This window comes from Vombatus ursinus, unplaced genomic scaffold, assembly GCF_900497805.2.
Source record: "Vombatus ursinus unplaced genomic scaffold, bare-nosed wombat genome assembly UNPS02014894.1, whole genome shotgun sequence".
Taxonomy (NCBI): Eukaryota; Metazoa; Chordata; class Mammalia; order Diprotodontia; family Vombatidae; genus Vombatus; species Vombatus ursinus.
The window spans coordinates 2742921-2755595 of NW_020954672.1; the positions used below are offsets into that span (position 1 = coordinate 2742921).

General features: G+C 38.0%; 3 protein-coding genes and 1 gene segment (V, D, J or C); 3 read left to right on the plus strand and 1 right to left on the minus strand.

Annotated features, from left to right (window-relative positions):
• LOC114028696 overlaps window positions 1-12675 on the plus strand; it is a 468075-nt gene that overhangs the window by 266111 nt on the left and 189289 nt on the right. The window lies entirely within an intron of this gene.
• Window positions 1-12675, plus strand: part of LOC114028695 (immunoglobulin lambda-1 light chain-like) — a 94035-nt gene that overhangs the window by 14684 nt on the left and 66676 nt on the right. The window lies entirely within an intron of this gene.
• The window catches only part of LOC114028697, a 34673-nt gene continuing 23471 nt past the window's right edge, over window positions 1474-12675 (minus strand). For 5 of the 11 annotated variants that reach the window (XR_003567402.1, XR_003567399.1, XR_003567397.1 and 2 more), the window contains 2 exons: window positions 4744-4974; window positions 1474-1977 (listed from right to left, as the gene is read on the minus strand). Coding sequence is in view for 4 of the 11 variants with exons in the window: in XM_027842979.1 (XP_027698780.1) it covers window positions 1897-1977; window positions 4744-4974 (312 nt within the window). In the remaining 7 variants the exon portion in view is untranslated. Of the gene's footprint in view, window positions 1978-2186; window positions 2317-4743; window positions 4975-12675 lie in introns of those variants that run through there. The other 6 variants (XM_027842980.1, XM_027842977.1, XM_027842978.1 and 3 more) reach the window with 2 other exon arrangements.
• LOC114028701 lies at window positions 8225-10182 on the plus strand. The segment is given in 2 exon segments: window positions 8225-8503; window positions 8698-10182. Coding segments are annotated over 2 exon segments (483 nt in total).

Here is a 12675-nt window from a genome sequence, read left to right on the forward strand (position 1 = left end):
AATTTATAACTATATAAGGGTGTAATTGGTAGATAGGAAAAGAGAGCTGAAGTTTCATCTATAGGAGAGTAAATGACCATGGTGTTGTGACTAAGCAATGGACGATGTTCATAGAGTAATCCATTGAATAGATAAATGAAGGGCAGCGAGTTGGTGCAGTGGATAGAGCACTGGACTTGAAATCAGGAAGACTCCTCTTCCTGAGTTGAAATCTGACCTCAGACATCTAGTAGCTGTGTGAACCTAAGCAAGTCACATAACTCTGTTTGTCTCAGTTCCTTACGTGTAAAATGAACTGGAGAAGGAAATGGTAAACCACTCCAGTATCTTTGCTAAGAAAATCCCAAATGAGGTCACAGAGTCAGACATGACTGAAACTACTGAACAACAAAGGTTAATGAAGACGATTGTCCCCAAGGTTCTGTAACAGGTTGGATCCAGGAGACGATTTTTTTGGAGAGGTAATTGGGGTTAAATGACTTGCCCAGAGTCACACAGCTAGTGAGTGTTATGTGTTTGGGGCTGGTTTTGAACTCATGTCCTACTGACTCAGGGCTGGTGCTCTATCCACTGCACCACCTAGCTGCCCCAAGAGATTTTTTTTTTTAAGTTTCTTCTGCAGCCCTGGGTTCCTAGAATCTCAGCCTTGAGGTTGTTGCTATGCAGATGAAAACTCAATCAGACACTATTATAGAGTTCACTGGTTGGTAACATCTTTGAAACTTGATTTTTCAAATTGTTTTGGAGACGTCTCAGAGAAAGAAGCCAGCAGCTAGGACAAACAGACATCCCAGCTCCCTACCACATGGAAAGATCAGTCTTTGGGTGTGCTTTTCCTGCCCCTTTCTGATGAGAACTCAAAGATCTCCCATTGCAGGTAATGGAAATTAGAAACTAAAGAGAAACCTTTCTCCTATATGCTAGACAGGAACTGATGAAGTATGCTGGTGTGATCATAGAGTGAAAGAGGACTTTGCTTTTCTCCTTGCTTGCCTGTTAAAGACATATTAGCTCAATACACACCTCCATTAATCTGGTGCACAATTCCTTCTCACTTTGGGACAAGGTTAAGCTCAGCAAAATGAACTGATTCTTCTTGGGAGCTGGCTCACAGGTTGCTAGTTTCTTCCTGTCCAGACAAACTGTGCCCTCATTATTCACTGTCCTTTCATTGCCATCTTTTTATTCCCCTCTTCATACATTAAAAAAGCTGGTGGACACTAATCCTTATTTGTGTTATTAAAGCTAGTGAGAGATTTGAGTCTCAGTAGAGTGACTGGAGACACATGCTTTCTTCAGTGTGACTGAGGCATGAAGGCAGGAAAAGTAGACACTGATTCCAGCTGAAAGTTCCAAAATCAGTGGAGTCCTGATGATAACTGTAATAGCATACCTCTCAGTAAGTGCGTTTCCATAAATAGAAAAGCTTATAAACAGAAAATGAAATACATATTTGCAAATATGTAGGTTTATTAATAGAGATATTATCAACAGGCTATCACAACTTCACAAAACTTATGTGAAAACGAGGTTTATTGCAAGAGAAATGAACATAAATGTGGAATCCAAAGAGTTCACAATCCAAACAGAAGTTTGCATGTTTATGGCAGTATAATAAAAGGAGGAGGAGAATCACACATCTCCAACTAAAGGGGTGAGACATGAGAGGGAAAAGGTGCAGTAAAGGTGGGAGAAGGACAAAACCCCACCCAAAGGGGAGGAGCGAGGCGAGGCAAAAGCCACATTCTTTTCCCTTGGAAACTGCTAGACCATGAAGATACAATGGTGTCCTTATCTACAAGGGCTCCAGCTGCACAAGCCTAGTGCAGACTGTCTGGCACTTGTCTTGACTCCCAAGGACACACAAGCAGTCCAGTTTGGAATGCAAACAACAAATTAGGTCAGCTTGTGCAGAGCTTCGTCCTTAACACATTCAGGGCCTCCTGCATGCTCCAATGTTTCTGGAAAATATGGCACCTTAAAAAGACAAGTTCAGGGGACCCTTTAATCATCTTAACAGTCCTTAACAATACATACACACATTTTTACACACACACACACACACACACACACACACACACACATATATATATACACACACATATATATACACGCATACATGTATACACATACACACATATATACATATGTACACATACACATATGCATATGTTCATATATATATATATACACACACATACATATTTATACATACATACATACTCTTGACCTACTGGAGATAAACCCTTGAGGGAAAAGTGAGCCAAAACCAGGAACAGGGATGTATGCCATATTTGAGTCATTCACCAACCAAACCTCCAAAAGGAAACATTCTTTAAATTCCTTGTTTCTCTTTAAGGGATACACTCCCCTACCCTCCAAAAATGAAAAAAAAAAAGAGGACAGCACAAAAAGTTGAGAGCTCAAAGTTGAAAAATGGCTTTCTTAAAAAGCAGCACATTAATTAGAAAGTGTCGGACTCTAATGCTGTAAATTCAATTGTTCCACCCCCCCCCCACTCATAGCAATAAAATCATAATGGATTGTAAGACTTCATGGCTATCAGGTTCCTTTGAACGCATTCCCTCTTCTAAGAGGGACAGAATAGGACACGGGGGAGAAGAGACCCGGGCGAGGTAATGATCAAGAACCTGTCTACATAGCCAGGGCCAGGAACCACCAGATTCGTAGTTAACTCAACTTGACTTATAACAGCGGTACCAGACATGGGTCAGGAAGACAGGAATCATTTATTCATTCATTCAACAAATATTTAATGAGTGCCTATAATGAATGTGCAAGGCACTATAGGTAATAAAAATAATAGATGGCTGGTGCCACACTCCCTTCTCTGTCTCTTCAAGCATTAAATGCTGGCCAACCATAGAACAGTCATAGAATGTTGTCAAGACTGAAATCAGTCAATAAACATGTAGTAATTGCCTACTAGGTACCAAACACTCTGCTACTCACTAGGGATATAAATATAAAAGTGAAAAGGTCCCTGACCTCAAGAACCTTACTTTCTGCTGAAAAGGGGGGTTATAATGTGTTCACAAACAATTTAGTGAAGTGTGGTAATAAAAAAAACTGACTAGAAAATTGTAGTCAAGGAGCTTAGGGTCAAATCAGATTTTTACCATTTACTACCTATATGATCTTGACTAATTCATTTAATCTCTCTGGGCCTCAGTTTCCTCCTGTATGAAATTTGATACTAAAAAGCCCTAGCTCATATTCCTAAAAGGGACACCAAAGGCCATTTAGTCCAACCCTTTAACCTTGCCCATGAGAAAACTGTGGCTAGGAGAAGCTAAGTGTCTTGCCCAGGTTTGAACAGATAGTAAACGTTGGAGTCAGCTAGTGGTTAGAGGGTGGAGCCTAGAATCAGAAAGTCTCATCTTCATGAGTTCAAATCTGGCCTCAGACACTTATTAGTCACTTAACCTTGATTGCCTCAGTTTCCTCATCTATAAAATGATCTGAAAAAGTAAATGGCAGGCCACACCAGTTATCTTTGTCAAGAAAACCCCAAATGGAGTCACAAAGAGTCCAACATGACTGAAAATGACTGAACAGCAAAGCATTAGAGGGAGAATTTGAACCCAGATCCTCCTAGTCTAGATCTTCTCTGTTTATTCTACCATACCACACTGCCTCTCCTTTTAAGATCCCTTTCAGTCCTAAGCCTATAGCTGCTAAGCAAATATGTGATTATATACAAAATGCATGCAAAGTGATTTCAAGTGAGGTAGGGTAGAGAGATGTTGGCCAATAACTTGGGAAAATCTGGAAATGAAGGGCTCTTAATGAACTGTGAAGAGACCTACAATTCCAAGAGGAAGGAAAGTACCTGTGGGCTATGTGGGGATAAACACCTGTTCAGAAGTCAGGTCTCTGGTATCCATCTCTTTCAATATGACAAAGAAAAGGGGCATTGTCCTCATCCCTTAACAGGATTCCATGGCATTATAATTTCTACCCTCCATTGCCTTCCTAACCTTCTCCGGTTTGTTTGTCCTCATCTCTTCTTACATGTTGTTTGTCTTCATATTTCATTTCCTTCACACTATTTTATTTATCTGTTTTCTATTTGAAGAGCTGATCCTATTATATCCTTCTGGCAAAGAATTCGATAACACAGTGGGATGTGAAATTTTTTTTTCATATTTTTACTGTCTTCTTTTGTTTACTTGAAATTCTCGATTACACTCAAATCTCTCTTCCCATTTTGTTTCTGTGTTTATTTGTTTTCAGTCAGCCATCAACATTTATTGAGTGCCCACCATGGGCAGAGTTCTGTGTCAGGCACTTAGCTTCTACTAAAAATAATGCCAGATATATTAATGTCTTCTATTATACTCTGTGCTGTAGTCATGTGATTTCAGTGCTGCGGAAGGTTGGGGATTTGACAACTCAATAAGTCCCTTGCACATAAGCAGCTCCCTTTCATATGAATAAATTGTAGCAAAACTAGCAGTCACATTCATAAATGTGGGGAGAGAGAGATCCATTAGGAGCAGTCAAGAGTTAAATAGCAAACCTCTCCTGTCCAAACTTTAACCTGGCCCTGGCAAAAGAACTGTCATAGGATCATACATCTAGAGCTGAGAGAGGTCATCTAATCCAACCCCCTTCTCTTACAGATGACAAAACCGTGGACCAGAGAGGTTAAGCAATATGCCCAATCAGTCAGTTCTAAAAGAAAGAAAAGGCACCAGACTCTCTCTACATGTAACCAACCAGATATTTCCTGGAGACAGCACAGCTGGTAGTTGAGGCATATTTCCTCAATGTAAGGTTGAGGTCAAGAGTACACAAATATATCACTGGAAGTTTGATGGCTGAAAAAGGAAGGAGACTCTTTGGGCAGAGACTCAAAGGCAGAATCATCCTCCCCGTGAAACTATGCAGTGGACCTGTCTCTTTGTCTGATCCATGCTCCTCTGTGTGGGTAAGAACAATCCTGTGGACCTTAAAACAAGAAAAGTCCATCATAAAAGGGAACCAAAGCTTCCTGAATTACCCATCTTTGTGTCCTACCCCACCAGGGTTGTTCTGGAGCCGGTTCAAACCAGCTTGTGAGAGTCAATTGTTAAATTTTCAGGGTGAGCATTTACACCTTGGAAATAGGCAACCACTATAAATCAAGGTTTGATTTATTGTTCTGTTAGTTGCCTAGACTTAAGAAAGTAATGGAGGAAATGTTAATAATGTAAATTAAACTTTAAAAGTTTATATATATGTATATGTGTGTGTGTGTATTATATGTGTGTATACATGTATGTATGTATATAGGACAGCCAATTGTTAAACATTTGTCAGCACCCACCCCTTACCTCCCAGTTCCTAGGCTAGGATCTGGTTCATAACAGGAGAGGTATTTTGGAACTAGCCAGCAGAGTCAGGGAACCAGGATTTGAGTCCCAGTCTGGCCACTTATTAGCCATGAGACCTTCAGCAACAAAACGCAACAAAATGATATCAATTTAATTTACCATTACCTAAGGAGCATCTATAATACACTCACCTCTAAGGAGTTTATAAGTTAATTAAATGCACAAGTCACACAGTCAAACACACACATATACACATATAAAGAGTGAAGTACAATGCAAAAATATGTGATTAAGGATAAAAATGGTCATACATATGGTTCAGTACGATAGGAATTTAGAGGAGGGAGAAATCAATTTGGACTGGAGTAACTAAAAAGGTTTCATTGAGAAGGAGGTCACTTAAGATAAAGTGAATAGGATATACTTCAAGTATTTTACTGCACAGGAGCTTTGAGTACATAAGAGTATGAGCTACATAGGGGCAGTAATTACAAATGCACAGGATGTCAGAATTCAGAGGAGCCTTCAAGATCGTCCTCTAATTTTACATATGAGGATACTGAGGCACAGAGGGGGAAAGCAACTTGGAGAAACAGAGTCCAACATGATCCAACCTATCAGTTACATCCTTCTTAGAGGTTTCTTAATTCTAAGTATCTCTATCTAGTCATTTAGTATAGTCTATTTGTGATTAACTCTCTGAAAAATCTCTATCTATACTCTTTGTATCCTGCCCTTTCCCCTAAGCTAAATGGAACTGTCTCTGAGCTCCCCAAATCACTGGAGGAAATGATAGAGCTATCTTTTGGTCCTCAACTTCTTATTTCCAACCTCAACTAGACCTTTCTTTCCTATCTCCACAAGCTCTATGAGCAGCACATTCTTTCTGGTCCTCCTGAATTATTTCACTTTTGTTCTCTTTTCCTGTCTTCTGCTTACCTTATTGATTTTTCATTTAAACAAGGACTCTGGATCATCTGTCCCCCCAGTGGGGCCAGGGAGGCAATTTTGTTTTCAGAGAATAATTGAATCTGAGTTGGAAGGGACTTAAGAGGTCACCCATTCCAAACCCTGCTTTTACCCCCAAAAGGAATTATCTTGAAAAAATTAGCTATAGTCCATATGCTAAGAACAATTCAACAAAAATAAGTGTATCCTCTATGAAAGGAACTACTCTACAGAAAATAGCCTTACACATAAGAAAACCTAATAAATGTGTTGTTTTTCCCCATTAGAATGTAAGCTTGAGGACACGAAGAAAGATTTTGTCTTTCTTTTGCGCAGTTCCTGGTATAGAGTAAGTGCTTATAAATGCCTGCTCACTGACATTAGGTCTTAAAGTAGAGGCTGATCTCTTGTCAGAGAAATTGGAAAGGGGGTTGCTGTTTGAGACAACGTAAGAGCTGGGCTAATAGACCAATTCAACTAACAATTATTAACCTAATATGACCTCTGAGATTCCTTCCAATGCTAGGATTCCATGGTTGTAATTACATAAATAGGGTAGAGGGGAGGAGGTATTTTGGCCATAGTCAAAAATGGTCTTTATTCATCTTTGGCAATATAATTGGCCCTCTCTTTCCAGTCTCTGCTTCCTCAATTCCCATGTTTCATTATTCACTCACCTATTTTAAGAATTTCAAAAGTGTAGGATTGTTTTTGCTTGATTTTGCATATCTGTTACAAGGATTTTGTTTTTTTTTTCTTTTTTTTAATGGCATAAAGAAAAGAAAGGGAAAGAGAGATGGAAGGAAAATAGATATTTGTTAATTCAAAAAATTTTAATTGAATAAACAAATAGATCACAAGAATTTGACATTTCTATTCCGAAGATCAAATAAATTCAGACTGTGAAACAAAGCTGATATAGATTGATATGCAAATGGTATATTTCTGTTTTTTTATATCTTTACTTTATATAGTCTCACAAAGATAACTTTTGAAAACAGAGAAGAAGCAAATATAGTAAAAGTCAGGAAATTCTAGTTCATGTTCTATAAAATTTAAGCTCCCTGAGGGCAGGGAATATGTTTTCACTTTTTTATCTTTTTTCCCTAATACCTATAACATATTCTAGATACATAATAGATGTGTGAGAGGTTTTGGTGTTGCTGTTATTGAGCTTTGTTGTTTTTATTTGTTTGTTTTTTGAAACTCTCCCATACCAGATTGCAACAGGCCCTCTGATGATCAGGACAGAAGATCTGAACCTTCTCCATTTCCAACCTGGGCCAGCTTCCTCCTCCTTAGGCATCCTGGTAGCATCCTGCTCCAGGAGGTTCATCATATTGGTTTAAGGTGTAGATACTTGATCAGCTTTAGTTCTACTGCAGCTGAGAACTCCCAGGCTCAATCTATCCACCATCCTGTTTCTCCCATATCATGGATTAATCACTCAAGTCAGTCAACTAGCATTTATTAAGTGTCTTTTATGTGCTAAGCATTCTGCTACCACATACTGTGCTATCATGCCCGTCCATCCTAACACTTGTTGAATTGAAAATTGGTCCAGTTAAACAATATGGGGTTTCATTGTACTAAGATTAATCACCTCCTCCAACTTTGCCTAAAAGGCAAAATAAAGCCATCTAAATAACTAAATACAATGATCATTCCAGCTAGAAAATTTGAGATTGACACTAATTCCCCTGCTCATTATTAGCTTTGTCAAGATGACCAACCAAGCATCCAGCAGAAACATCTGATGTGAAAATGATTAATTCTAATTATATCATCAGAGAGACATAGTTATTAGTTAATATCTAAATATTAATTATAAATAAATATTATATATAAATATGTTATAAATAAAAATTAAATATAAATATATAAATAATAAAATATATAAAAAGAATTAGTTAATATATAAAAAGAAAAACCTGCTGTTGACCCAATTCTCTCCTTAGACTCATTTTACCCGGTCTTGGTTATTCCACATGAAAAGGTAACAGGCATTGTGTTCTTTCTGTGATTGACAAAACACTTCTCCTGGTATTGGACCATCAGCTGATCAGCTTATTTCTTCAAACAAAAGGATGTCAACTGAACATGTGATGGCTTGAAAGAGAAGGAAACTGTCTGACTAATTCAAAAGCAGAGTCACTCTTACAGTGAAGTCATGCAGTGGATCTACCTCCTCATCTGTTTCATTCTTTTTGGTGAAGGTAAGAATTATTCCTTGGACTTCAGAACAAAAATAGCCAAAATAATCAGAGGTGCAAAGACTGAGGTCTCCTGAGATCTGTGTCCTGAGATTTTTGCTGTGGAGGGTAAGATGGAGATTCCCAATGGCTCTTGCTCAACAACTCCAGTCCCAGCATAGCTGAAGCTCCCCCACTGACCTTTCTTTTCCTTTCAGGAGTCATACCAGCAATTGTGTTAGAACAAGAAAAGGCTGTGACTGTCCTGGTTGGAGGGGTCAGCACACTCAAGTGCAGCATGACAGGAGGATCTATAAATAACTATTACATGTACTGGAACAGAAAGAACCAGGACAACACTTTGACATTTATATGTGAAGACAACTCATGTAACATGGAGAATTTTCAGAGTGCGATTGATTCTACCAACAATAAGTTCACACTTAAAATTATCAAGCCATCAGTGAGAGACAATGGAATCTACTACTGTGCATCTGATCATCACAGTGCTTCAGCTCCACTTCTAAGTAATTCAGAAACCTACAGTCAAACTCCAATAAGAGCCTGGCTTCTTCCGGAAGAACTCAAAGGAAAGTGGGTAGAGGGAAACGTTGACTCTCAGAGCCAATTGAGAGCTTCCTACTTAGGATCATAGCTTTACAGAGCTAAAGCTGAAAGGGACCTTAGAGGGTGTCAAGTCTTATCTTTTCATTTTACAGATGAGAACAGTGAGGTCCAGTTAAATTGCCTGCCCAAGGTAACAAGTAAGTCTCACATGTGGGATTGGAAACCATATCTTCTGATTCCACAGTCAATGTGCTTTCAATTGCCCTATGTGCCTCCTACTCAGTCACTTAAGACTTGAACAAAGAATTACAGAGACATTTAGATAATTCCTAAAGAGGATGGACCCAGTATAGGACAAGTGAGAGCTGGGGTGGGGAGGGGGGAAGAAACACCAGTAGTTACCCTTACATTGTTTCCCCAGATTGCACTCATCAGCTCCCGAGAGCCCCTATAAAAGTTTTTGCTAGATACGGTCAAGAGAGGCTATATATAGATGGCAGCTAATTATTCCTCTTTTAAAAACCCACCATTAACCTGACTGCAGAAAAGTGGAGAAAAGTTCCTTCTTCCCTTTGCATCTAGTAGTGCTGTTGGAGTTATTCTAAATCTCTTGACATTATGTGGGCGTCAGTGGATCACACAGGCTGAATAGCAGCTATCCCTTTCTTTTACTATATGACTGCCTTTCTACTTTTCCAACTATAGATATCTTTGATAATATCTTTGGTACTGATTCTTCTTTGTAGTTCTGCATCAGTGTTATGCTTGCTCATGATAATACATATTTCTTCATTGTCCTCTAAGTGACCTACAATTTTAATTATTTGGAGATTGGTCTTCCATGCTTCTGAAGCATATAGCATCATTGGAAGAATATTGGCAAAGATGAGTCTTTGTTTGAAAGAGAAGCTTAGGGTCATTAAAAGCACTGTACAATTTCCCCAAAGCAATCCAGTTCGTTCTCTCCCATTCAATTCCTGAATAAATCCACCATCTATCTGAAGAACATACTGATCAACCACCATGAATATCCTGGGTTGAACAATAGGCATTCTTCATCCCCTTGGTTTTTCCCATGTGGAACTCTGCATGAAGGTTATTTAGGAAGTTCCGTGATGTTTCACTGCTTAGTACAATCTATAAAATGTCATCTAAAAATAAGAACATCTGAACAACTTCACTGTCCTTGGGTAATTCTTCCTTAATTTGGACTCTGTGCATGACATCCTTCACAGAGGTGGTAATCACCTTTGACAAGCATGTTTCCCTGTTTCATGCCTTGCTTAATATTTATGATAAGAGTATCATTGAACAAAGTTATATTTTTGTTACATCTTTCAAGAAGTCTTGGATAATTTGAATATAGGCAGGGCATGTACACTGTCAGAAAAGTGCCTTAAAAGCAGCATTTTGTGTTCTAAATTACCATTGATTAGAGAAATGAAAATTAAAACAACTCTGAAGTGCCACCTCACACTTATCATATTGGCTAATATGTCTGAAAAGGCAAATTATGAATGCTGGAAAGGATGTTGGAAAATTGGGACATTAATGCACTGCTGGAGGAGTTGTGAACTGATCCAACCACTCTGGAGAGTAATTTGGAACTATGCCCAAAGTAAAATTAAACTGTGCATACCCGTTGATCCAGCAATACCTCTACTAGGTCTATATCCCAAAGAGATCATTAAAAAAAGGGAAAGGACCTCCAAGTACAAAAATATTTATATCAGCTCTTTTTGTGGTGGCAAAGAATTGGAAATTGAGGGAATGCCCATCAATTGGGGAATGGCTAAACAAGTTATGGTATATGAATGTAATGGAGTACTGTTGTGCTATAAGAAATGACTAGCAGGCAGATTTCAGAAAAACCTGGAATGACTTATATGCACTGATGCAAAGTGAAGTGAGCAGAACCAGGAGAACAATGTACACAGAATCAGGAACATAGTGTGATGATCAACTATAACTGACTTAGCTCTTCTCAGCAATAAAATGATACAAGACAAGTCCAAAAGACTCATGATGGAAAATGCTATCCACATCAAGAGAAAGAACTAATGGAGTTTGAATACAGCTCAAAGCATATTATTTTCACTTTATTTTTTCATGGTTTTCTCCTTTTGTTGTTTCTTCTCTCACAGCATGACTAATATGGAAATATGTTTTACATGATTGAACATATAAAATCCATATCAAATTGCTTACCATCTTAGGGAGGGGTGATGAGAGGGAGGGAGAAAATTTGGAACTCAAAATTTTATATAGAAATAATTTTTTTAAATTGTCTTTACATATAATTGGAAAAAATAAAATACTATTTAAAAGAGGGGGGAAAGGCAGCATTTTGTTTTATCAGATCATTTTTATAGTCAACAAACAGAGGTATCTTGTATTTTCTACACTGTCTATTCATTTGTGTGACTATAAAAATATGGTATCTTCTAGAATATCATTTGAAAAAATCTATCTGTTCCTTTCTCAGACCTTCATCAACCACAGGACAAGGATGGGGACTGAAACTGTGATTTCATTGGCATAGGAAACTTCTGGATTAGAAAACTTACTCTACAAAAAGCAGGTACCTTTTCTGAAATTTAGAAAGTTTCCTATAGTCCTGAAAAGTTAAGTGACACAATACACTGTTTACATATACTATGTTTACTAAAACCTTCAGATCTTTTCCAGAAAAACTGCCATCTAACTAGGTCTCATAGGTCTTATCCTTGTGAAGCTAATGTTTTTCACCTAAGTATAAGACTTTGCACCTGTCTCTATTAAATTCCACATTTCTAGATTCAACACGATGTTCTAGCTTGACAAGATCTTTTAGGATTCATCCTCTGTTACTCTCCCTTGCTTCCGCATTCTTTACATATATTTCTAAAATTAAAGCTGGTTGGTGAGCTCTTTTGTGTCTCATCAGTCTCTTCAGACAATTCCCATTTTCCCATCTCCTTAGAATTATTTCCTATTTTGTCTTCAGGATTTCATTCTTAAAAACTTTCTCATCCTTCCTGGGGTGACTTTTCATCTAGAGTTTTAGTTCTCTTCTGGATCATACCTGGATTTCCTCTAACCCCTTTGAAATCTGTTCTCCCCAAATCTAGGTGGATGTCAGACTATGGTTTTCCTCTTTTCTATTGCAAACACTAGAAGTAAGTGCTCACTTCTTCTCAAAGTCTCATCATTCCCATATCAGAAATTAGTTTCATCTTATAAGTGAAAATGAGATCCAGGACACAACATCTCCTAATTCATTCATCTACCTTTTAAGGATGAAAATATAATTAAAATGTGTCAAGAAATTATTAGTTGTTCTGCTTTTGACTGAGAGAATGCTCTAGCAGATATCTGGATCACAGATCCAGATTTACTACCAATTACTACCATACCTTTATGCTTCTGTGCTAAGCATGTGATTTGTTTCTACAACTCCTCATCTATTTACTCTTTCATCTTTCCATCTATGTGATCTCTAATATACTCCATAGACAAGATCACTTCTATCTATTCCTCCACTGATCTTTATCCAAATCCTCTCCAGTACGCTTCCTTCCACCCCTACCACCTCCTGTATTTACTCACACATATATTCCTTCTTAATATATAGTGCTAGCTCAATCCAT